This window comes from Macrobrachium nipponense, chromosome 2 (assembly GCF_015104395.2).
Source record: "Macrobrachium nipponense isolate FS-2020 chromosome 2, ASM1510439v2, whole genome shotgun sequence".
Classification (NCBI taxonomy): Eukaryota; Metazoa; Arthropoda; class Malacostraca; order Decapoda; family Palaemonidae; genus Macrobrachium; species Macrobrachium nipponense.
In genome coordinates this window covers 129,767,358-129,794,063 of record NC_087201.1, presented here as the reverse complement: position 1 = coordinate 129,794,063, position 26,706 = coordinate 129,767,358, and the positions used below count along the sequence as shown (strand labels likewise).

Sequence of the window (26,706 nt, the reverse complement as noted above, 5' to 3'; positions counted from 1 at the left end):
CTAATAATATTCAATTATTTACCTTCATTTTGCAACAAATCGGAAGTCTCTAGCCCAATATTTTGATTTATGGTGAATTTTTGAAAAAAAACTTTTTTCTTTACATCCGAGTGGTAACTACCAAAAAAATCAGAAATTCTTTCGTTGGATTGTCGTAATGTTTGCACCATTTTATATTAGCCGTAACATAAAGTTTTATATATGAAAATGTGTGCAATTTTATGTAGAACTCAACCAAAAAGAACTGATTATTGTAGCTTTTATCAGTTTTGAAATATTTTCATATAAATAACGATAAGTGCCAAAATTTCAACCTTCGGTCAACTTTGACTCGACCGAAATGATAAAAAAACACAATTGTACGCTAAAACTCTTACACTCTAGTAATATTCAACCATTTACCTTCATTTTGCAACAAATTGGAAGTCTCTAGCCCAATATTTTGATTAATGGTGAATTTTTGAAAAAAACTTTTTCCTTACATCCACGTGGTAACTCTGCCGAGAAAATTAGAAATTCTTTCATCGGATTGTCGTAATGTTTGCACCGTTTTATATTAGCCATTACATAAAATTTTATATATGAAAATGTGCAGAATTTCATGTAGAATACAACAAAAAACAACCCATGGTTGTAGCTTTTATCAGTTTTGAAATATTTTCATATAAATAATAATGTGCCAAAATTTCCACCTAAGGTCAACTTTGACTCGACCGAATTGGTCGAAAAAATGCAATTGTAAGCTAAAACTCTTCCATTCTAGTAATATTCAATCATTTACTTTCATTTTGCAACAAATTGGAAGTCTCTAGCACAAATATTTCGATTTATGGTGACTTTTTTGAAAAAAACTTTTTCCTTACGTCCGCGCGGTAACTCTGCCGAAAAAATCGGAAATTCTTTCGTCCAAATGTCGTAATGTTTGCACCGTATTACCCGTTATATAAAGTTTTATATATGAAAATGTGTGCAATTTCATGTAGAATACAACAAAAAATAACTCATGGTTGTAGCTTTTACCAGTTTTGAAATATTTTCATATAAATAACGATAAATAGAAAAAATTTGACCTTTGGTCAACTTCAACTCGACTGAAACAGTTGAAAACTGCAATTGAAAGCTAGTTATGTTGCTTGTCTAATATGATTTTTATATTTTTCTCTATTATTGGGAGGATTATTTGTCTCTAATTCAAGAGTTATTGTTCATCATGTATGGTTCCATTGTTACGATATTGGAGTTTAACCAATTTATTTTTCTTTCTTTCTTTTTTATTTATGCACCCTATTTGGTTTTCTGGTTCTGCTGCTTTACTTGGAACAGGCTGTTCCTTTATATCATTTATAGTACTTTTACTACTTGATGCAGTACCAAGGAAATTCGGGAGTGACGTGCCAGTAGTCATCAACTGTGCCAGAGTTTTTCCATCATGGGGCCCAGGGGTACTCAAATCATTTATTTCAGTATTCATAAATTTGAGAAAAAAAATACTTGAAAAGATATCATTGGCCCTTCGCGAAGTTAAATCTTCCGCCAATGGCACAAGTAAGAAAGGATTCCCAAATGTCCGCATCCCTACCCTACCCCAAAAGGGAATGGCATAACATGATTAGTATGGCCCAAGTGTAAGCAGAACCAGCTTGCTAGGACTAAGAGTATTACGAAAATACAATTATCCCCATCCTAATCACATTATGAGCAAACTGGATAGAATGCCCCAAGAGTTCAATTCCTAGAACGAGGCGCCCCCTGGAATCCGTGGTCCAGCTCCACAGAACATTGTTGGGTAGATGATGGATCTACCACAGTTCTCTCACTATTTAGCTTTGGATTTAACTCCATGTTAGCCATGATATGTTTTTCTCATTTATTTGCTTTAAAAAATTTTGGCAAAAATGGAAGTCCACAGAAGTTAACTCGAAAAAATATAATGTCATATAGGACTCTTGGGTTCGAACCTGGGTAGAAATTCCTGAGGTTCGAGAGCCCCCTCACCACGTCAAGGTGGTCCCATACTGAGGGGGTGCAACTTAAAATCACATTAATAAGTCTACACAAGATTAATGGGTTTGCATGAAAAGCTTGATTCATGTTAGAAAGTTTTTAACACAAGAACATTTCATGAAATTACCCAAAGTAACAAAGATATAAACAGAATATCAGTGGGTGTAAATATGAAATTATTGATTATAGAGAGGAAAAAACAAAAAAATTAAATGCCAGTCTCCCATAATTAACAAAAGACTACCTTTGACAAGAAATATTGTTTCTAAACTATACCTGTTCATTTGTGTTAATCCTCCATCACTCTGCATAAACAATACGTTCACACCTTTCAAATTATTTTTGAAGCCAGAAGAAAACCCCTGTAATGTAAAAAGATTTTATTTACACATGCAATTATTTATCTGAAACTAAATTAATCACAAATCATTCAATAATATATTACTGTTACTAACTAAAACTTAAAATGTTAAAAATCGTATTAATATACAAGTAGCAAACTATTGCTTTCCTATAGCCCATTTTTTCAGAACCGAAGAGGATGGTTGACTAAATGGCCTCATTCAAAGTATATCTCCTCACTTTCCAACTTTGGTCAACATAAGGACTCATTCAAAGTATATCTTCTCACTTTCAAACTTTGGTCAAGCATAAATTGGAGCACTTTTCACACTTCACAACATTTTTCCATTAAAGGTATTTTTTTTGTGTGTTGTTGATTTTTCTCAAGTCAAATTACTTTGTGCAATTTCAGGTTATTCCTGGATAGTCATACTAACTGCCAGATTCCCATCTGATCATATCTCAGGCATTTGCTTGTTGTGTTTGCCATAGGTAGCACTGGATATCAGACCTTTCAGTGTAACTTTCCTAATTAACTTTTTTGGAGACATCATCAGTCCTTTCATTGTCAGTTAGGTAGCTATTGTCAGTTAGGTAGCTATTTAATGACCCTAGTTAAATTTTAATTTTAACCCTCTTATGCCGATTGGACGTATTAAACGTCGACATAAATTGTCTCCCGGGTGCCGATTGGACGTATTAAACGTCGACATAAAAAAGGTTTTTTAAAAATTTGCGGAAAAATACTTATAGGCCTACCAGCCGAAAACTTTTGAATCACGCGCCTTGGGGGATGCTGGGAGCTCACGGATCAAGGCGTTGTTTTGTTTACAATCGTTGCGCAGGCGCGCAAGCGCGAATTTCTTTCTTATCACACTAAAAAGTATCAGTGACACATCTCAGAAATTATTTTGTCACTTTGACATAATTTTTGCACCATTTTAAATTAGCCGTTACATGGAGTATTATATATGAAAATGTGCGCAATTTCATTTTGAATACAACAAAAAAAAAAATGCTCATGATTGTAGCTTTTATCAGTTTTTAAATATTTTCATATAAATAACGATAAGTGCAAAAATTTCAACCTTCGGTCAACTTTGACTCTACCGAAATGGTCGAAAAACGCAATTGTAAGCTAAAACTCTTATATTCTAGTAATATTCAATCATTTACCTTCATTTTGCAATAAATTGGACGTCTCTAGCACAATATTTTGATTTATGGTGAATTTATGAAAAAAACTTTTTCCTTACGTCCGCGCGATAACTCTTCCGATAAATTTTTTCGTGCGATTGTCGTAATGTTTGAACCATTTTAAATTTACCATTACATAAAGTTTTATATATGGAAATGTGTGCAATTTCATGCACAATACAACTAAAAACAACCCATGGTTGTAGCTTTTATCAGTTTTGAAATATTTTCATATAAATAACAATAAGTGCCAAAATTTCAACCTTCGGTCAACTTTGACTCTACCAAAATGGTTGAAAAATGCAATTGTAAGCTAAAACTCTTATATTCTAGTAATATTCAATCATTTACCTTCATTTTGCAACAAATTGGAAGTCTCCAGCACAATATTTTGATTTATGGTGAATTTATGAAAAAAAAAAAAAAAAAATTTTCCTTACGTCCACGCGGTGACTCTTCCGAAAAAAATCAGAAATTTTGTCATCCAATTGTCGTAATGTTTACACCATTTTAAATTAGCAGTTATATAAAGTTTTATACAGTGGTACCTCGAGATACGAAATTAATCCGTTCCGAGACGGCCTTCGTATTATGAGTTTTTCGTAACTTGGAACACATTTTACATGTAAAATGGCTAATCCGTTCCAAGCCCTACAAAAACACCCCAGTAAATTATATTTCCAGGCCTAAAACACATGTTCTAGGGTTACGACGGAAGAAATATGACTCCAAAAAGGCAAAATACTGTACATACTTGAGTAATATTCAACTACATGAATGTCAACCCCATTTTTACTGCATATATTAGGACTTTAGCATATGTCCCTTAGCAATAAGCCTAGCCTATGTTAGCGGTTGCTACTGTAGCCTAGTCTATGATTCTGACATCTAAACCTAAGAGCTAAAAGCTTAGAATATGCCAATAAAATGTATAAATAATCAGTATGTACTCATTTCAAATAATTATTAATTAATCATTAACTATAATACACAAACAAAAAAAAAACAAACCTTCCGATCGATTGTTTACATCCAGCTCTTACCCGTCTTAGAGTATCGAACGAGCGCCAAGCAATCATTTTTCCTAGCACACAGTAAGCCATAAATTGTCATTAGTATCTCTCTTCAACTAATGAAACCACCAAACAGTATAATAACCATTCATTTCTATTCTTTATTCTCTTTACCTAATGAAGATACCGAGTTACCGACAGCTATAATGAAACATGTATACGTAACATAATAATAAAACAGAAGAAGAATTCTAAAAAATACGTATTTGTTGGCAGTCTGATTTATTTTATATTTTTATGATATCTAATTCACAATTTTTTTTTATTGAATGTATTGCATGTACTCATTTCAAATAAATTATTAGTAACCATTAACTATAATAAACAACAAAAAGAAAGCTTCCAAACGTCTGTTTACATCCAGCACTTACGAGTATCGAACGATCGCCAAGCAATCACTTTTACACAGTAAGCCATAAATTTTCATTATCTCTCTTCAACTACTGAAACTACCAAAACATATAATAACCATTCATTTCTATTTTTTTTAAAATGTATTGCATGAATAAGTTTTTCAATTTACAGCAACCTTTTACCAATAGAATACTTAAAGCACAAGGGGTAGATGCTGACCAATAGGAGAGCAGGACCTTATGGGGTGACTAGCATCAGGAACCAATGGGAGAGTGGGAGGATGGTGGCGAGTTTACTCAGTTGGCGGCGTGGGAGTTTTAAAATTGTTCTCGGTGGTCCAGGCGAATCTCGGGACTTTCAGCACAACTTTCGTATCTTGATAACTTTTCGTAGTAGAGCAGTAAAATTTTTCGCATTGGCTTCGTAACTTGGATTTTTCGTAAGTTGAGCCTTTCGTATCTCGAGGTACTACTGTATATGAAAATGTGCGCAATTTCATGTAGAATACAACAGTAAATAATTGAAGGTTGTAGCTTTTCTCATTTTCAAAATATTTACATATAAATCTCGATAAATAGAAAAAAAACCACATTCGGTCAAATTTGACTCTACCAAAATAGTCGAAAATCGCAATTGTAAGCTAAAACTCTTTACAGTCTAGTAATATTCGTCATTTATCTTCATTTTGAAACAAATTCGAAGTCTCTAGCACAATATGATATTGCTATAATACAATTAAGTTTGTTCAAACTTACCTGGCAGATATATATATAGCTGTATTCTCTGACGTCCGACAGAAATTTCAAAACTCGCGGCACACTAGTGGGCGGCCAGGTGCTAGTACCCATTCCCGCCACTGGGAGGCGGATATCAGGAACCATTCCCATTTTTTTTTATTTATATTTTTTAGTGCCACTGTCTCCTGAGGGGAGGTGGGTGGGCACTTAATTATATATATCTGCCAGGTAAGTATGAACAAACTTAATTGATTATAACAATATCATTTTGTTCATGAAACTTACCTGTCGATATATATATAGCTGAATCCCACCCTTTGGAGGGTGGGAAGAGACAGAATAGGATTTTAGGAAACAAATCTATGTCGATGATAGACATCTTGGTTCCTTACATGTTAGCATAGCTGACTTAGTGATTACTGTCACCCAAGCCTGCCTCTGCTTTACTAGAGTTGCCAGCGAGGTAGGGACTTGTAATGCTGGTGCGCTCTAGATGATCTGTCAACGGGGGCGTGACCACAATTTGACCAGACCTTATGACCATACATATGAGGGCAATGAAGCAAAAACACCACCTGACCAACTAAGCAAATCCAACTTTAAGTTAAACTAAACGATTGGAAGACCTCTGAGGATCTACCCAACACCAAAAAACGCAAATAAAAAACTATACCTAACCATTATCTTGAGGATAGGAAAAGAGCTACTTCCAGCCCCACTGTGTTTGCAGAAATGTATGGACCTAGAGAACAGCAGTTCTCGTTACATCGTCCTCACATCTCTTAAATAATGTGAGGCGTAATACTGAGTTGCTCCTCCAAAAGGTGGCATCAAGTGTGTCCTTGATTGCATATTCTTTTGGAATGCTGACGAGGTTGCAACAGCTCTAACGTTCATGAGCGTTCCACTCGCAGGAGGCTCAAATCAGTCTTCGCAAGATGAATGAGCCTCTTTAATAATGTCCCTTAGGAAAAAAAGCCAGTGCATTCTTCGATAAAGGTAAATCTGGTCTCTTTACTGAGCACCATAAATTACCTGAAGGACCTCTTACTTCCTTCGTTCTTTGTAAATAAAATTTTAGAGCCCTAACAGGGCACAAGACTCTCTCTGGTTCTCGACCAACTAAGTCCGTCATTCCCTTGATTTCAAAGCTCTTGGGCCAAGGTTGGACTGGGTTCTCGTTCTTGGCCAAGAACGTGGGACTCAAAGAGCAGACAGCATTATCTCCTTTGAAGCCCACATGTTCACTGATGGCCTGAATTTCGCTAACTCTCTTCACCGTCGCCAGAGCAGTTAGGAAAAGAGCCTTTCTAGTCAGTTTTAAGAGACGCTGCGTGGAGAGGCTCGACGGACTTGACATCAGATGTCTTAAAACAACATCTAAGTTCCAGGAAGGAAGCCTAGCCTGAACTATCTTTGTGGTTTCAAACGATCTTAAGAGATCATGAAGATCCCTGTTGTCAGCAAGATCCAGGCCTCTGTCGAAATACTGCTGACAACATGCTTTTATATCCCTTAATAGTTGGGACTGCTACTTCTGAACATTCCTTAGGTACAGAAGGAAGTCGGCTATCTGGCTCACAGAGGTCATGGTAGAGGAAATTCCCTCCCTTCTACACCAACCCCTGAAGGAAGACCACTTCGACTGGTATACTGCGCGCGATGACGCCCTCCTTGCGTTGGCAATCGCTTTTGACACTGATTTAGAAAAACCTCTCGCTCTGGCCAACTTTTCGATAGTCTGAACGCAGTCAGACACAGAGCGGAGAGGTTTTTGTGATACCTCTCGAAGTGGGGCTGTTTGAGTAGATCTTTCCTCCAGGGCAGTGTCCTTGGAAGTCTACAAGGAAGGACATGACCTCCGTTGAACCATTCTCTCGCAGGCCAAAGTGGGGCGATTAAAGTCAACCTCGTCCCCTCTGATGCCGCAAACTTCCTGATGACCTCCCCCATGATCTTGAACGGGGGGAAGGCATACAGATCCAAGCCTGTCCAGTCCCAGAGAAGGGCGTCTAAAGCAACCGATCCTGGATCTAGAACAGGGGAGCAATAAAGAGGAAGCCTCTTCGTCCTCGACGTCGCTAATAGTTCTACTAGAGGACGTCCCCATAATTTCCACAGTTCCCGACAAACCTCCTGATGCAGAGTCCATTCTGTCAGCAGGAGCTGATCCTGTCGACTGAGGTCTGCCCGGAACATTCTGGACCCCTGAGATGAACCTCATAAGGATCGTTATCTGCCTTCGCTCGCGTCCACAACATGGATCTCTTTTTGCTAGGCAAAAAAGGGGTCGGGAGTGTGGTACCTCCCTGTTTTCTCAAATAGGCCCAGGGCTGTGGTGTTGTCCGAGTTGACCTGGACTACTTGGTACGCAACCTTCTCTTCGAAGAACTGGAGCGCTAGGTAAATCACTGCTAGTTCTTTCAGATTTATGTGCCAGGACACCTGTTCCCCCCTCCAGGCGCCTGACACTTCTTCCCCTCCTAGTGTTGCTCCCCAGCCCGAAGTGGACGCGTCGGAAAACAACACTAGGTCGGGGCTCTGAAGTTTTAGGGACAAACCCTCTAGAAACTTGTTTGGATCGAGCCACCATCTTAAATGACTCTTTACAGACTTGGAGATCTTCAAGGTCGCTTCTAGATCCTGCTTGACCTTCCATTCCTCTGCTAGGAAAAATTGGAGAGGTCTGAGGTGCAGTCTCCCCAGGGAAACAAACTTTTCCAGCGAGGAAATGGTCCCCAGCAGACTCATCCATTCCCTCACCGAGCAAGTTTCCTTCCCCAGGAAGGTTGAAACTTTCTCTAAGCCTTGCTGCTGTCGTTCCTGGGACGGAAACGCTCGAAAAGCCACTGAATCCATCTGAATCCCCAGATACACGATGGACTGTGTTGGGGTCAGATGTGACTTTCCGAGGTTGACCAGAAGTCCCAGGGACTTCGCCAAGGCTAACGTTAACTGAAGGTCCTTCAGACACCTCTCTTCTGAAGACGCTCTGATTGAGCCAGTCGTCGAGATAAAGAGAGATCCTTATTCCTGAAGAATGTAACCATCTCGCTACATTCTTCATCAGAATAGTGGAACACAATCGGGGCCGTGCTTAATCCAAAGCAAAGCGCTCTGAATTGACATACTTTGCCTTTTAGCACAAATCGCTGGTACTTTCTTGAGAGAGGGTGGATAGGAACGTGAAAGTATGCGTCCTGCAGGTCTAAGGATACCATCCAGTCGCCCGGTCTCAAGGCTCCTAGAACTGACTGAGGCATTTCCAGCTTGAATTTTTTCTTTTCTATGAAAAGGTTCAGCCTGCTCACGTCCAGGACTGGACGCCATCCCGTTGACTGCTTTGGTACCAGGAAAAGTCTGTTGTAAAATCCAGGTGACCCCAGGTCTAAGACCTGTTCCACCGCTCTCTTTTCGACCATTTGGTCTGGAGGGTCAAATAAGATCAGTTGTTTCTCCCACTGGTACGAAGGAGAAAGATCCCTGGAGTTGTGCACAGAGGAAGAGTACCATAAAGGGAATCTTGTACCCATTCTAAGATCTTGAGGGACCAGATGTCCGTACCCCTCTCTCTCCACGCTCTTGCAAAGTACTTCAGTCTGGCTCCGACTGGTGTCTGAAGGACAAAGTCCTCACTTCTTTCCTCTCGGCTTGAAAGAAGCTCTGCCTCTGGAAAGGACTCTCCCCCGAGGAGCGGATCTCGAGGGAGGTGCCCCACGAAAGGGCTTCAGCTTCCTAGGAACTTGTCCAGAAGGACGTCAAAGGGACTGCAGACGTCTGGCGGACTGGGCTAGGAGGTCCTGAGTACGCCTTCTCTTGCAGGCTGATTGCAAGGTCCTTAACCAAGGTCTGGGGGAAAAGATGGTTCGAAAGAGGGGCAAAAGCAACTCTGCCCTCTGAGAAGGAGAAACCGACTTTGCTGTAAAATTACAGAAAAGAGCTCTCTTCTTCAACAGGCCCGTACCGAAGTGCGACGCCAACTCCTCCGAACCATCTCTGACGGCCTTGTCCATGCATGCTAATACACTGGACAGCTCCCCCAGACTGATAGAGTCCGGACTCCTAGATTGAACATCTAGGACTCCCAAGCACCAGTCCAAAAAATTAAAGACTTCCAGAGTCCTCAAAAGTCCTTCAAGATGATGATCCATCTCCGTTGGGGTCCAAGATATCTTCGCTGAAGAAAGTAGAGACCTCCTCTGAGGATCTACAAGACTGGCAAAATCGCCTTGTGCCGATGAAGGGATTCTCACACCCACCTCCTCTTTGGTCTCGTACCAAACTCCCCCTTTTCCACTGAGTCTCGAGGGAGGCAGGGCAAAAGTAGACTTGCCCTGGTCTTTCCTGCGTTCCATCCAGTCCTGTAACTTCTTGAACGCCCTCTTAGTGGAAAGGGAAGTCATTTCATTTCCACAAACTCAGGAGCCTTACTGGACTTCGATGAGGAAAATTGAGAAGGAGGAGATCGAGGAGCAGAAGGTTGGAACTTGTCTCCAAACGACGAGCGCAGAAGACGAACCAAAACCTTGTAGTCCGAGACTGAAGAAGAAGACGGCTGATCTTCCTCTACAGAATCCGTAGGACTACTCAATTCTCCCTCCTCCCTGAGAGCAACTGGCGAATGCGCAGGAGGAGGGGGCATAAGACCTACAGGTCTAATTTTCAAAAGAGACCTCTGACGTTTAGACGAGGAAGCCTCCTCATCCAGACGGACCTCTTGTCGAGCTTTGTGGCGCGAATCTTGACGAGCGTCCTGAAAGCGTCGAGCGTCCTGAGAAGCGTCTTGAGTAGCAATAAGATGCCGAGCTTCCCGCAAAGCGTCCTGACGAGCTTCTACGGAAGCATCCTTGCGAACTTCCAAAGAAGCGTCCTTCGAGTGCTTACAAAAGCGTCTCTCGAGCGTCAACAGAAGCGTCCTGCCGAGCGTCCTCATAAGCGTCCTGCTGAGCGTCCTCAAAAGCGTCCTGCCGAGCGCCCTGAGCAGAGCGTCTTGAGGAGAAACCAACATCTCGCTTAAGCGTCTTGTTACTCGTACTATGCGAGCGATGGGGCACCGATCTAAAAGCAGGCGGTGACAAAACAGGAGAAAGAGACGAACGAGGAAAAGGGGACTGCTTCGATCTCTTGACAGGCAGTCTAGTATCTTTCCTACGTTTAGGCTCCACTTCTTTCTTCGCCATCAAGGAAGCCAACTGGCCTTGAAGGGACACGAGAATATTCCCTCTAGGAGAAGATTCCTGAACAGGTGAAGGGCTGAACCTGCGAGAAGACGAGGGGCGAGGGGACGCTTTCTTGCTTTCTCACAGGGGACAGCTACCTGCCTTTCCTTAGAACGACTTGGGCCGCTCCACAGCGTCATCCTCTGATGAAGTCCTATACTTCTTCTGCGGTGGAAAAGCGTCATACGACTCAGGAGACGACCGCAAAGAAAGAGGAGAGAAAGGACGTGAAGCGTCCTCCTCTCTAAAGGTCCTTTTCAACGGACGCGAGTCCCTCCGAGAGCTCCACCCCTTGCGCGGGGAGGGCGCCTCAGAGGACGAAAAACAGTCCTTAAGGATGCGCGCCTGAGCACGCTCCTTGGCAGCCTGGGAAGTTGCAACAGGACCTGCCGAAGGGACGCCAGATCGGTGGGGAGCCCCCGTAACCCTCTTGCGGCTTTCGACATGCCCACTCCCTGAGTCCTGGGAGTCCGACAGCGGTCTAGGCCTAGAGGCATTATGGGGCCGATCTGACGCCCCCTCCACACACTAGGTGGGGCACAATCACTAACTTTCACCGCGCCTGTTTCCAAGGCAAGCACTTTGGATTCTAGAGATCGTAAGAATCCAAAATCAAAGAGAGGGCATTACCTTCTCCAGACACAATTTCAGGGCCCGAAGGCAACATCACAGGGTTAGGAGAGACAAAATCTACAGGGGTTATTGTAGGTGGAATATTACTGCCCTTACCTTTACTGCTTGAACCACTCCTAGAGGAAGACCTCCTGATCCTATCACGATCCAATTTACGTAAATAGGCATCATATATCTTCCATCCATCATCGGTCAAACTTTCGCACTCCTTACATCGATCATCAATTAAGCAAACATGCCCCCTACACCTCGTACATACAGAGTGGGGATCTACCGAGGATTTCGGTAGCCTCACCTTACAATCACTCATAACACACACCCTGAAACTCACAGAACTTGATTCAGACATCTTGTTCAATCAAAAGCCAATCCAAAATCAAAAAACAGTCCACTATCGCATGTGCCTAGCCACCAATCCACAATCAAAACCAAATGACAATCCAAATACTAAAGTGACTACAAAGTTCCAAAATCCAAAGGCGGAGGTACTGCAAACAGTTGTTTACAGCACCGGCGACAGAAAAAATATGAATAGAAAATGGGAATGGTTCCTGATATCCGCCTCCCAGCGGCGGGAATGGGTACTACCACCTGGCCACCCACTGCGTGTGCCGCGAGTTTTGAAATTCTGTCGGACGTCAGAGAATACAGCTATATATATATATCTGACAGGTAAGTTTCATGAACAAAATTTAGATTTATGGTGAATTTAAAAAAAATTTCCTTCCCTCCACGCTCGGATTCTCTGCCGCAAATCTCCGAAATGTGTACGTTGCATTATAGTTATATTTGCTCCATTTCATATTAGGCGTTTCATAGAGTTTTATATATAAAAATGTGCACAATTTCATGTAGAATACAACAAAAAATAATTGAAGGTTGTAGCTTTTCTCATTTTCGAAATAGTATTTGCATATAAAAAAATATATAAAAAAATTCGATATTTGGTCAACTTTAACTCGTCCGAAATGGTCGAAAACTGCAATTGTAAGCTAAAACTCTTACAGTATAGTAATATTCAATCATTTATCTTCATTTTGAAACAAATTGGAAGTCTCTAGAGCAATATTTAGATTTATGGTGAATTTTGAAAAAAATGATATTGTTATGATACAATAAGTTTTGTACATACTTACGCCCGGCAGATATATACTTAGCTATAGTCTCCGACGTCCCCAACAGAATTTCAAATTTCGCGGCACACACTACAGGTAGGTCAGGTGATCTACCCTCCCGCCGCTGGGTGGCGGGACTAGGAACCATTCCCGTTTTCTAATTAGATTTTCTCTTCCACCTGTCTCCTGAGGGGAGCTGAGCGGGCCATTAATCGTATATATCTGCTGGGTAAGTACGTACAAAACTTTATTGTATCATAACAATATCATTTTTGTACATGCAACTTCCCCGGCAGATATATACTTAGCTGATTGGCACCCTTGGTGGAGGGTAAGAGACAGCTAAATAACGATAAAAAACAGGAAACAACACATGTTGTAGGTCAACCACCTTGGTTCTTACCTGATTGGGCAGAAGACTTCATGGATACTGTCTATGAGTCTGCTTTGCCTCAAGAGCTTCAGCGTGGTAGTGACCTATGACTGAGAGCTCTTTTGGATGGGGGGGGGGGCTTTGTCAATGGGGGCTTACCCACTTACACGACAGAACCTTAAAAGGTCTTTGTGCAACCCACCTTACATGACAAAACCTTTGCCTCATATCAAGGAGCAAAAAAACCAATCCTGACACCTGACCATCTCTAACCCGTGTTAGAACTAACAATTGAAAGGGGTTGGGGCCACCATAAACCCTCTTCCAAACAACCATAAAAACACAACACCAAATTAAAATAAACTAAACTAAACTAACAAGGATTAGTCTCAGCTCCCTGTCCCAACACTGACTCTGCAGATACGTAGGGCCCCAAAGAGAAGCACTTATCGTATGTCACTTTCACATCTCTCAAGTAGTGAGAAGCAAACACTGAGTTGCATCTCCAGTATGTAGAGGCTACAATATCATTCAGCGACATATTTTTCTGAAACGCCAGAGATGTAGCAATGGCCCTCACTTCATGTGCTTAAACTCTAAGGAGCCTGATTGTTCTTCATTGCACGCCGTATGCGCCTCCTTAATGATGCTCCTCATAAAGAACGCCAGAGCATTCTTAGAAATGGGCCTTCTAGGATCTCTGACAGAACACCAGAGACTCTCTAGGCTGCCCTTAAGCTTCTTCTTCCTTTCCAGGTAGAATTTTAGGGTCCTGACTGGGCACAGGGATCTCTCTCTCTCTCTCTTCCCACTAAGGGTGAGAGTCCTTTGACCTCAAAACTTCTGGGCCACGGTTTAGAGGGATTCTCGTTCTTCACTAAGAATAAAGGTTTAAAGGAGCAGAATGCCGACTCTCCTTTGAACCCTACTCAAGCATCCAGAGCCTGTAACTTACTGACTCTTTTTGCAGTCGCCAGTGCTAAAAGGAACAGCGACTTCCAAGTCAGGTCCCTGAAGGATGCCTGTTGAGGAGGTTCAAACTTCTCTGATACCAGAAACTTAAGAACTACATCTAAGTTCCAACTAGGAGGTCTAGAGGACTTCTTAGTGGTCTCGAAAGATCTGATAAGATCATGCAGATCTTTATCCTCCGCGATATTCAGTGATAACCTTTAATCGTTGAGACCACTAAGCTGCATTCTTCTCTTAAAACGAGAAGGAAGTCAGCAATTATGGTCACAGAGGTAATGGATGAGTATAGTTTCTTCGTCCTGCACCATCTCCAAAACACTTCCCACTTTGACTGGTAGACTCGCAAGGTTGATGACCTGCGGGCTCTAGCGATCGCGCTAGCAGCTTTGCGCGAAAAGCCTCTCGCTCTGACAAGTCTCTCGATAGTCTGAAGGTAGTCAGGCAGAGAGCGGGGAGGTTTTTGTGAAACCTGTCGAAGTGGGGTTGTCTGAGCAGATCTCTCCTGAGTGGGAGGGATCTGGGGAAGTCTACCGTCCATTCCAGTACCTCTGTGAACCATTCCTGAGCGGGACAAAAGGGAGCGACCAGAGTTAGTTTCGTTCCTCTTGAGGAGATGAACTTTCTCAATACTTCCCCCAAAATCTTGAATGGGGGAAACGGGTATCCGTCTATCCCTGTCCAGTCTAGAAGGAGTGCGTCTACTGCTATTGCCCTTGGATCCGAAATGGAGGAGCAAAAGTTGTCCAGTCTCTTGTTCCAGTTCGTGGCAAAAAGGTCTATATTTGGTCTGCCCCAAAGGTTCCACAACATCTGGCAAACGTCCAGATGGAGAGTCCACTCTGTGGGGAGGACTTGATCTCTCCTGCTCAGCAGGTCCGCCCTTACGTTCTTCTCTCCTTGAACAAACCTGGTGAGAAGCGTTATTTCTCTCTCCTCTGCCCACAGCAACAGGTCTCTTGCTGTCTCGTACAGGGAGAAGGAATGAGTCCCTCCCTGCTTCCTTATATATGCCAGACCCGTGGTGTTGTTCGAGTTGACCTGGACTACCGAGCCTCTGACTTCTGGTTCGAAACTCATAAGGGCCAGAAAGACTGCTACTAACTCCTTCTTGTTGATGTGCCAGTTCACCTGTTCCCCCTTCCAGGTGCCTGACACTTCTTTCGCCCCTAGTATTGCTCCCCATCCCGACTGACGCATCTGAGAACAACACTAGGCGCGGGTTAGGCTTTAGTAGAGACAAGCCTTTGTTCCTTCTGAGCGGTAAGAGCCACCAATTCAGATGCTTTTTTACCCCTTAGGATCGGGAAGGTGTCCGCAAGGTCTCCCGACCTCTGATCCCACATCCGCTTCAGGTAGAACTGAAGGGGTCTCAAGTGAAGTCTTCCTAGAGAAAAGAACTGTTCCAGAGAGGAAAGTGTCCCCAGAAGACTCAACCACTCCCTTGCGGAGCTCCGTTCTTTCTCTAAGAAGGTAGTCACTTTTTCCATGCACCGTTCTATTCTTTCTGGGGATGGAAATGCTCGAAAACCCCGAGAATCCATCAGAATCCCCAGATACACGATGCTCTGACTGGGGACCATCTGGGACTTCTCGTGGTTTATTAAAAGTCCAAGGGACTGAGTCATCTCTAAAGTCACTGGCAAGTCCTCCAGACCGAATCTTCGACTCGGCGCGAATAAGCCAGTCATCTAGATAAAGAGAAAGTCTCACCCCCTTCAGATGCAGCCACCGGGCTACATTCTTCATGAGCCCCCTGAAAGCTTGCGGAGCCGTTGACAGGCCGAAGCACAAGGCCCTGAACTGGAAGGTCCTTCCTTGGACCATGAATCTCAGATACTTCCTTGAAGAATGATGAATAGGTACGTGGAAGTATGCATCCTGAAGATCCAGGGAAACCATCCAGTCTCCCGGACGAAGAGCAGCGAGAACTGAAGAGGTCGTCTCCATAGAAAACTTCCTCTTCTCTACAAAGAGATTCAAGGTGCTTACGTCCAGAACAGGTCTCCACCACCCCCCCCCACCCCGGGGCCTTCAGCACGAGGAACAGTCAATTGTCGAATCCCTGGGAGTGGAGATCCTGAACTGGCTCTATGGCCTCCTTCTCCAGCATTTGATCTACCAACTGAAGAAGGGTTCGCAGCAGAAACAGGGTCTTTGTACTTGGCTGATAACTCCCTTGGAGTTGTAGTTAGGGGGGCCTTTCTTTGACGGGGATGAGGTATCTTCCTCAAAATAGAGAGGGACCAGTTGTCCGCTCCTCTCTGTGCCCAGGCTTCTGCGAACTCGAGAAGCCTGGCACCTACTGTAGTCTGGAGGACTTGACTCTCATTTAGCCCTCTTAAAGGGTCTGATGGAAGATCTACCACGCTTCTCAGGTTTCCGTCCTCTGAAAGAGGCTCTGTGCGAAGGGCCCCCCCGAAAGGGCTCTTGAGCAGGAAATTCCTCCTTCCTGACGGAGGAGGTCGCTGGTCTCACCTTCCTCAAAGACTGAGCCAACAGATCCTGAGTTGCCTTCTCCGCCAGGGAGTGAGAAATATCTTTAACCAACTTGTTCGGGAACAGCTGGTTCGAAAGGGGGGCGTAAAGCAAAGACACCCTTTAGACCGGGGATACGGATTTTGTGAGGAAAGAGTTGTATACCGCTCTCTTTTTCAGAATTCCTGTCCCAAAGAGAGAGGCCAACTCCCCTGATCCGTCCCTGACTGCCTTGTCCATGCAAGACAGAATGCTGTTCAGTTCCTCTGGTCCTAGAAACTCTGGGTCAAGAGTCTTCCTGGCCAATGCCCCAAGGGACCAATCCAAAAAGTTAAAGACTTCCAGTACATGAAACAGTTCCTTGAGGAAATGGTCCAGTTCGGTCATTCCCCATGTAGTCTTGGCCGTCGGAAGGGAATGTCTTCTAGAGGAATCCACCAAAGTGGAGAAGTCCGCTTCTGCCGACGAGGGGAGTCCCAACCCCATTGGCTCTCCTGTCTTATACCAAATGCCCTGTTTGCCCGAGAGCTTGGAGGGAGGAGAAGAAAAAACTGTTTTGCCTGCCTCCTCTTTAGACTTAAGCCAATCCCCAACTCCTTGTAAGGCTTTCTTCATCGAGATGGTTGGGCGCATCTTCAGGAAGGAGGATCCCTTCGATGCCTTGGTGCTGGTGAATAGAAATTGGGAGCGAGGGAGGCAGCTGGGATAAGCGAATCTCCAAATTCCTGCCCCACCCAACAGGGCCACTAAAATAGTGTAGTCCGAAAGGCTGCTGCTCTGGGGACTTCCTCCTCCGAGACGTATTCTAAGGCTTCTTTCATGTCAACACGAAGGCGTTAGTAAGACGAGGCTACTTCCCCTGTAAGACTGCCAGGAGAAACACGTCTAGAGGTAACCGAGCGCCTAAAGGGAGAAGGACGTCTGGTAGGAGAGGCGCTTCTATCTGCAGAAGAGCGCCTGCCAGGTGAAAGGCGCCTGATGGGAGACGAGCGCCTGCTAAGAGAGGAGCGCCTGCGAGAAGAGGCGCGTCTATCAGGCGAAACGCCCTTGAGAGGAGAGGCGCATCTGTCAGGAGTAGAGCGCCTGTCTGGCGAATCGCTTCGCGCCTGCTGCGAGGCGAGCGCCTGGCTGGAGAAGAGCGCCTGCGAGGAGAGGCGCATCTATCAGGCGAAGAGCGCTTGAGAGGAGAGGGGCGTCTACCAGGAGTAGAGCGCCTGCCAGGAGAGAGGCGGCTGCTGGGAGAAGAGTGCCTGGCAGGCGAAAAGTGCCTGCAAGGAGGAGAGCGCCTGACACGAGGCGGCTGCTCGCTAGAAGAGGCGCAGCTAACTGAAGAAGAGCGCCTAACAGGGGAGAGGTGCCTGGAACTTCTCAGAGAAGGGCTCCTGCCCCGAGAGGCACTTCTCTTGCGAGGAGGAAGCTTAGACCTCTTGATCGGGAGCGCGATGTCCTTCTTGCGGAGGGTCCTTAACCAGGGCGCCCATCAACGTAGAAAGTTGCTCCTGGAGGTTAACAAGGATCCGTTTAGTGGACTTCTGAACTCCTTCCGGAGAAGGCGAGAGAGGCTTCGAAGGAGAAGGATGAGCTGTACGAGAAGCAGGGCTGTCTGGGGCTCTCTTGGCTCTCTTCCTGTCAACAGGGGACTCCTCAGGGAAGTGCTCCGGGCTGGAGTCTAAAATACTGCTGGGAGCCTTCCAGGCTCTCTTCAAAGGACGAGACTCCTCAGACGAACTCCATCCGCGCCTTGGAGAAGCCGAATCGGAAGATGAAAAGCACTTCCTTCCTCAAATGCCTTTTCTGTGGCGATCCATGGCAGTCTGGGTCGAGACAACAGAGCCTGCCGAAGACACGCCTGACCGGTGGGGATTCTCCACAACCTCCTTACAGTTTTCGACATTCCTTCTTCACTGGGCCTGGGAGTTTGGAAGAGGTCTAGACCTGGGAGCGTTGCGGAGCCGATCAGACGCCCCCTTCACTACACTGGGAACACTGCACTCACTATTCACAGCACTCTTACCTTGCATTGCAAGCAATTGCAACTCCATCCTGCGTAGAGCGACTTTCATGGTAGCCATCTCTGAAGACGAATCCGCAGGTTTGATGAAGGGAGAAGGGGCTGAAACTGTAGGAGAGGATGCAACTACTACATTTTGGTTATGATCTAAAGTACCCTCAACTAGCTCGTTGGAAAGAGACCTGTTGGCGCTTCTGGACGAAGCCTTCCTAACTCTATCCTTCTCTAGCTTCTTCAAATACGAAGATAGAGAATTCCATCCTTCCTCATTCAAACCTTTACATTCCGTACAAGGATTATTAATTGAACATTCATTCTCCCGACACCTCATGCATACAGTGTGAGGATCTACCGAACCCTTCGGTAGTCTCACCTTACATCCCTTCATCACACACACTCTATATACATTACTAGAGTCAGACATTTTAGAGTTAATCAAAAAGCAAAATCCTAAGAACAATCCACAAAAGCTTATGCCAAGCAAAGATCCAATATGTCACCAAAAGACAGTCCAAGAAGATCCACAGCAAGCGAAAAACGAAAATCAAAATCAGGAGGAACCAACAAGGGTGTTGTTGAAACCGGCGACAGAGAAAATCTGATTAGAAAACGGGAATGGTTCCTAGTCCCGCCACCCAGCGGCGGGAGGGTAGATCACCTGACCTACCTGTAGTGTGTGCCGCGAAATTTGAAATTCTGTCGGGGACGTCGGAGACTATAGCTAAGTATATATCTGCCTGGGAAGTTGCATGTACAAAAACATTTTTTTACATCCGTGCGTTACGAATTCATGCATCATTTTGTGATATTTTCTCTGTGTTGCTTTGATCGTTTTACAATGTGTTATATACCAAAATGATCGCAATTTAGTGTACAATACATCGAAAAAAATTAACTCGTTAGCTTTAACTGTTTTGCTCACAGAGCGATTTGAATACAATTATATATGAAATTTTGTTTTCGCGCTATCATATATCGCATTATTTATATATGATAATTATATTTTTTTCATTTCTGATGGTTGCATACTAAACTTCAGGCAATGACAAAAAAAGGAGTAAAAAATGAACTCTTAATCTTGAAAACTAAGCGCGCTGTGATTTTTTGAAAAAAATATTTTTTCCGCTTCGGAAAAAATATTTTACCTCGGCATACGGGAGACGATTTTTATTATACCCCTTCGGCATAAGAGGGTTAATATACAAGCAACAATTAAAAACCACTATCACATTACACTTTGTATACATAATGCAATACCTATAATTATAATGGAGGTCTTCCAACAACCACAGAGCAATATTTTCTACAACCAACAGAGCCATAATATATGTTCACTTTGCAACCATAGTAAAAAAAAAAAAAAAAAAAAAAAAAATGCCCTGGAAGGTTATTTAGTGATCATAGTAGAATTTGAATTTTAATATACATGCAACAATTAAAAACATCTATCAAAAAACATTTACATAATACGTACAATATATTCAACTATAATGAAATTCTTCCAAAAACCACAGAGCAATATTGCCTACGTCCACAGAACAATAATGTATGGCCACTTTGCAAACAGCAAAAAAAAAAAAAAAAAAAACAAAAAAACTGTACCTTACCTTCAAATAATTTTTTATGTGGGGAGTGAGGTAGGCATCTGAACATGCAGTAAAACCTCGAGGAACAGCTTTAACCATTGGAATAACAGATGATGAGAGAGAGACATGCTTAAAACCTAGTTCTTGAGCAATTTCACCCACTCTATCTTCATGATTTTTGTACCTAAAACAGATAACATGAATCACAGTACTTTACCACAACTACCTGGCTTTCCTCTTGTTCTCTTTTATTTCCTTTATTATTTTGAAGAGCCTTAGCAATATGCTTGGATTTAACTAGAATTGTTTTCATAAAGAAGAGTTCAGAAAAAACAGCTTTAGTAAAACAGACATATCTAAAAATTTATTAATAGAAATAAAAGCAGTTTCTTACTAGAATGGTCAATACTGTAATTATGTTTTGAAAAAGCAAAATACATATACAATTACAAAAAGTCTGGAGTCAAAAAAAAAAAGGGAATTCTTGGTACAATTCACTGGCCTCTAGAGAGGGAATCGTATGTCAAGGGTTGTTCTTGGCCAATGTTTGTTGAACACAATCATCACTTGCTGTGTTCAGCAAATAGTTTATGTGCCTTAAAGGGTTTTATTAAACTCTGTGGAGCAAAACATTAACAAAAATCCAGTCCTCAGAAAGGTTATAACCATCCTACAGGCAGTCTCCAGTTATAGGTGGGGATTCCTTTCTCGGTGGGGTGATGAAAAGCAGAAATTACCATTAGCCAAAACTCTGCAATTTGTGGTGCTTATGGCACCAAGTTTCAGTTAATGGCACCTGTGTTAGGTACGTTATGGCGCCATAACTCTATTATAACCAAGACTTGGCCCGTTATGGTGCCATAAATCACCAATTTTATGGCACTAGACAAGTGCCATAAAACCTGATCGCCATTAAGAGTCTCCCAATAACCAGGTTCTACCTCATTACATCATTGGATTATTGTCATCATTGCAAAATCCAATCAAGATAGGAAAATAGTACTTGGGTTGTCCATATCATAAGATTCCCAAGGAGCTACAGTTGCAAGGAACGCTGTTACGAGGGATCTGGCAACACTGGCGTGTAGCTTGGTTCCCCCTCTTCCAGTCCCCCCACCAGCAAGCTGTCTGCAATGCTCAGCCTTGGCTTGGCAGCTGATAGACAAGGAACTCCCACTCGCTTCTCCCGCCAGGTGCGAATTACGCTCTGTAATTTGTTTTTTGTGTGCAAAAAACACTGCACTGGTGGCCATTCATTTCCAACTATGTGAAATCTACCGAGAAAAGCGTATGAGCGTACAACACATGCGCAAATGGTGCAGAGAATTCAAAGACAGACGTACAGACGTCCATAACGCATTTCAGAACCGGAGAGGAGCTGAAAGAAGAGCTCTTCAGCTACCTTCGCGGAGCAGCGGGAGAGTTCTACAATTCAGGCATAAAGAAGATGGTACACCGCATGCAAAAATGCATTGATCTCAATGGAGATTATATCGAAAAATAGAAAAAAATCTAAGCTTTCCTAAAATGTATTATTCAATGCCAATAATCATGTTTTTCATGGTGAAAAATCTTTGGGAACCTTCTTTTATGGACAACCCTCGTACTTTTAGATAAAGAGATCTACATCAGTAAGACTCATCAATCACTAAATGATGAAGAGCTTTACAAAATATTACTCTGTATAATATCATCGCACATGATATGAGGTAATACGACATAAATTTCGTAAAATAATTAAAAATAATGAATCCTTCCTTTCCTTTTTTTTTTTAATCTAAAAAAAAATAACGAAGTCCAAAACGTATGCAATCCGAAACAAAAATCCCCTTAAATAATGTAAATACACTTAATGCATTCCAGACACCCAAAAATATTAACAAAAATACAGTGAATCCCCTGTATTTGCAGACTCCAGATTCATGGACTTATGTATTCGCGAATTTCTCTTTGGAACATACATACCCATATTATTCACGGAAAATTCACCTATGTACTTGCAGTATTCTCCTGTGAGAAACATCCAAAAATCCCTGGCTTTTTTTTTTAATCAATTTCATAAAATGCACTTTTTGAGATAAAACTATTAAAAAACAGGTATAAACATTTTTAGTGGGTTTTTCTTGAGTTTTAACAAACAAAATGGACAGTTTTAGATGTTTTTAGAGAGGATTTCAACTATTCGCGGGGAGTCTGGTACCAATCCCCTTCAAATATGGGAGGAACACTACATTTTATAGGGAATAAACAGTTTTATATGCAGAAAACAATGAAAAATATGAAAATGTAAATGACTAATGAAATGATTAAATGAACATTTTAAAATCACTCTTACCTTATTGGAAGACACTTGTTAGCATATGGAAGATGGAGAGGAGAAGAGAGGGAGGGGGAGAGGTTATTGTTTGGAAGGGGAATCTCCCTCTAGAAGGACTTCAGGTATCAAGGACCTATCTGGGGTTACTTCTCTTCATATTTTACTGGCACTATCTTAGGTTACTTCCCCTCTTTGTTTTTTACTGGCACTAGGACCAGCTTGAGTGTCACTGGACCCCTGTCGCACAACAAACCTGTCCAGAGACATTTGTTTCTGGCGTTTCTTTAAAATTCACCTGAAGTTAAACATGGCATTGTCATTAAAGATGTTGGAGACTCAGATTACATCTTTGTGGGGACGATAATTCCCCACAAAAATTTTTATATACATACTAAGTAGGCACATTATGTATGCTCGTTGGCTTTCTGAATTTTTTAAACCAGCCTCCACTGGCCTTAAAATCACTAACAGCAGCACATGTAGGCATTTTCTAATAAAGATTGGCATGCAACACCCTCCAACACTTTCCTATCTTTATTCTATAGTGTTTCTCACCTTTTGTACTGAAAGGCTAACACTTGGAACTTTCTTCGGCACCATGATGGCTTATTTAGCAGTTGCACTCGAATAAAACAGCACAAAAAGCACAAAACCAACAAACACAAAAGCAGAATAGGTCACAAGAGAACATGGGATGCTTTGTTTGGGCACTCGGTCCGGGGTCTAGTCACATGATGGGCCCTGGAAGGAGTGTTTCCAAGTGTATGAAATCCAAGAATATGTATGAAACCCGAGACAAAACTTCATCGGAAAAGTCTACAAAAACTGAATCATATACAAATCAGGGTGTACAAAGACTGAGGCTCCACTGTCCTATAAATAGTGTAATAGAAAAAATTAGTTTTATTCTTACATATAGTAAAAGTGTCTTTTGTATGTTCTGGAAATGTCAAGAAAATGGTATTTGTTATCACTGGAATTTGATTATAACAAGCATACTCATTCTGTAGGAAAAATATAGTAATTGAAATCTGTGACCTATATGGAAAAATGGTCATAAAATAAGTTTGAACATTATCGAGCTGTCTTCCAAGACCAGAAGTCTATACAAAAGAAGACGCTGGCATCTGCTATTACCAATCAAACTGGGAAAATTAATAAACCAAGAATGGACCCATTGAAAATCCAACCTATGGACAAATTGATTTTACATTAAATTCTCAAGCATTTCTTTAGATTTGCCCTGAAGAGTGCTCAACCCAAACCGAGCATCTTGAACCCTCTCATCACATCTCTGATTCTATCAAAGTGATTACTCCATACCCCAATACTATATACGTATAACTAACCATAGGATAGTCCAGAGGTTGACTCCTTTATAGACCAGGACATAGTTACACCTCATGGTAAAAAAATTACAAATCTTAAAGTAATTTGTACTTTTCCTACGTATAGAAACCTGAGGTCCTTTAGATAAGGAATTACTTTCAGGGAAGCTGAAAACGGCCATTAAACTTTCAAATAAGGTGGTTAGGCAGTTAACTACTGTCCGGTAGGCAGGAGTCCTATCTACCCGGGTATAAACATTCCAATTTGCCTTCTGGCCCGGGTATCAGATTGAGGGGTGGCATGAGGAACTCAGGTTTGTATAGTTAGGAAAAATACAAATGACTTTACAACTTGTCATTTGATCCTACACATTACACAAACCATTGGTCCTTTACATAAGGAAGACTCATTGGAAGGAGTAATCTGAGTTAGTCTCTGAACTGACTGGAGTTTGCCACACCTGGGTTTCTCTTCCTGGTCGATAGAGCGAAGAAGAGTACCATGCCCCTGACATACTGACCAAATGTCAGACTTCTGGACCATTTCAAATAAGTAAAGGAATGTAATCTCATAACAAAATAGGCTAGGATGAATCTAAAAGTCAAGTGACAATAAGACAATTACAAGTAGTATAGGGTTAGTCTTACTGTCACGGTCTCCTTCCTCCCTTAGCTAGAGGAAGGAGTAGGCTTGCTTCTATAAATCTAATAATAGAAAAATAGAATGGGTGCTTTATGTGAAAACTTGCTTGCATCGGTCAACAATTCCAGCATGTGTCAGTTCAAATCCCACTCTCTGCCCAAAGAAAGAAAGAGGGATAGCGAGGGAGGAAGAAGCAGAGAGGCCAGTCACTCACACAATCTCCCACTTCCATAACTGAACAGCTTAGGTGAGATGCTACCTGTCCATTTGAGGAGCTGGGTAAGCTACACTGAGCAGCCACCACAGGTCCTAAGGTAAAAGTGTCCAAGGTCTTGTGGACAATGTCCCGAAGGCAGGATGTACGTAAACGTGGTCTGCTGTGACCACACCCCCACCTTCAGTACCTGAGGAACTGCAGAGTACACTCTCCTGATCCTCTCACAAAGCCAAAAAAGAGATCGTGTTCTTCGACGAGCCAGGTAGTAACGAAGAGTCGTCAACACTGGAGATGCCCCGTCCTCTCAAGATATTACCGTAGCACTCTAACAGGGCACAGTAGCATTTTGTCTGGATCATTATCAACATAGTCCTCTGGGGAGGGGTTCATGAGGGGCTCTAACCTGGTGTCAGGGACTGACAGGGTCTGAGTTTTTGCTACGAAATTCGGGACGAAGTTGAACACAACAGATCCCCATCCCCTCGAGTGTTTGACATTGAGGGAAAGTCCATGAAGTTTGCCTCCTCTCTTCGCCTGTGCCAGAACAAGCAGAAAGATGGTCTTGAGGGTCAGATTCCTGACTGACGACTCGTGAAGGCTCATACGATGCATGAGTCAGGCTCCTCAAAACTAGTCATGTCCCACTCAAGGGGCCAGAGGTCCCTGGAAGGGCAAGACTGTTCGAAGCTTCTCATCAGCAATGAAATCTCCCAGTAAAGCTCTTATCACTAGCAAAATCTCTAGTGAGGAGGATATGTCTACTCCTTTCAGATGTCACAAGACTAGGCCGAGGGCAGCCCTATAGCCTTATACAGCTGAAACAGAGAGAAGCTTCTCTCGACGAAGGATAATGAGGAAGTCCGCGACCTGCTGAACAGTACCTCCAATCAAAGAGAGAACCATCTATGACACCAACCACAGAAGATGGTCCATTTTCCATGGTACATATATCGCTGCAGAGGACTGTCTGAGATATCCACACATCTCTGTTACTGCGTGGTGAGAAAAGCCTCTCACTTGCATGAGATGCTGGAGAGCTGGATAGTCTCCAGCTATGAAGACACAGGGACTCCACTGCCTGATGGTACAGCTCTATGTGTGGTTGACACAGAAGGTTGCGTCAGGGAGGAATCTCTCTCAGCGCCTTGGACAGCAGAGCTAGCATGTTGGGATACCAAACGGCATGTGATCATTTGGGGGCCACCACAATCATCCTGAGATCTGGGGTGATCAACAACACCCTGTTGATCATCATGGGAATCAGACAAAATGGAGGGAACAGCCCATGGGTCTGGCACGATGGGCAGAAGACTTACAGTTTTCTTTGTACATGATGGCGAACAGATTGATGGCTGGAAACCCCACAGCTCAAACAACCTCTCCGTAATGTCTGAGTGAAGAGGCCATTCTGTCCCTATCACTTGAACACTGGCAGCTGAGCTTGTCTGCCACTACATTCCTCTTGCCTGGAATGTATCTGGCCAACAGCGCTATTAAGTGAGCTAGTGCCACCCCCTTGTGCACCTGTATTGTCAACTGATGCAGCAGGAGGAATACAAGATTGCCTGCTTCTTGACATATGCCACTACTGTAGTCTTGTCGCTCATCACTGAGTGTCCCATCACTCGATCCTGAAACTCTTTGAGGGCCAAGAAGGCCACCTCGAGTTCCAGGATATGGATGCAAAGGTGCTTGTCATCTCGGTTCCACACCCCTGAAACCAGCAACTCCTCCAGGTGTGTGCTCCATCCCTCTGTCGATGCATCGAAAACAGAAGCATGTCGGGAGGGGGAGTATATAGGGATATGTACTCCTATTACGAGGTTCCTGTAGTCCATCCACCAGTCTAAGACACCAGCCTCTCCAAGGACAACAGGTGACCAAGGATGACTTGCCACTGCCGAGCTGGCTGCTCTTGTCATGACAAGAACAGCTGCACTGCCATCCTGAACTTGCTGATATGAGAGTTTGAGGGAAAGACTCTTGCTGCTAAGGTGTCTATTAGCATGCCCAGCTAGGAACTTTATCTTCTACCTGGGGATGAGATCGGACTTATCGAGATCTATTATGACCCCTAGGCTGTAGCGAAACTCGATTAGTCAATCTCTGT

The 26,706-nt window shown here is 43.1% G+C and overlaps 2 protein-coding genes across 2 annotated transcripts in view; one reads left to right on the top strand and one right to left on the bottom strand.

The window, feature by feature from the left end:
* The window catches only part of LOC135221310 (5-oxoprolinase-like), a 709,982-nt gene that overhangs the window by 42,594 nt on the left and 640,682 nt on the right, over positions 1-26,706 (top strand). The gene's annotated exons all lie outside the window — the stretch shown is intronic.
* LOC135221586 (5-oxoprolinase-like) overlaps positions 2,000-26,706 on the bottom strand; it is a 38,904-nt gene continuing 14,197 nt past the window's right edge. The window contains exons 2-4 of the mRNA XM_064259275.1: positions 20,113-20,275; positions 2,281-2,366; positions 2,000-2,015 (exon numbers count right to left, since the gene is read on the bottom strand). Of these exons, the coding sequence (XP_064115345.1) occupies positions 2,000-2,015; positions 2,281-2,366; positions 20,113-20,275 (265 nt within the window). The remainder of the gene's footprint in view (positions 2,016-2,280; positions 2,367-20,112; positions 20,276-26,706) is intronic.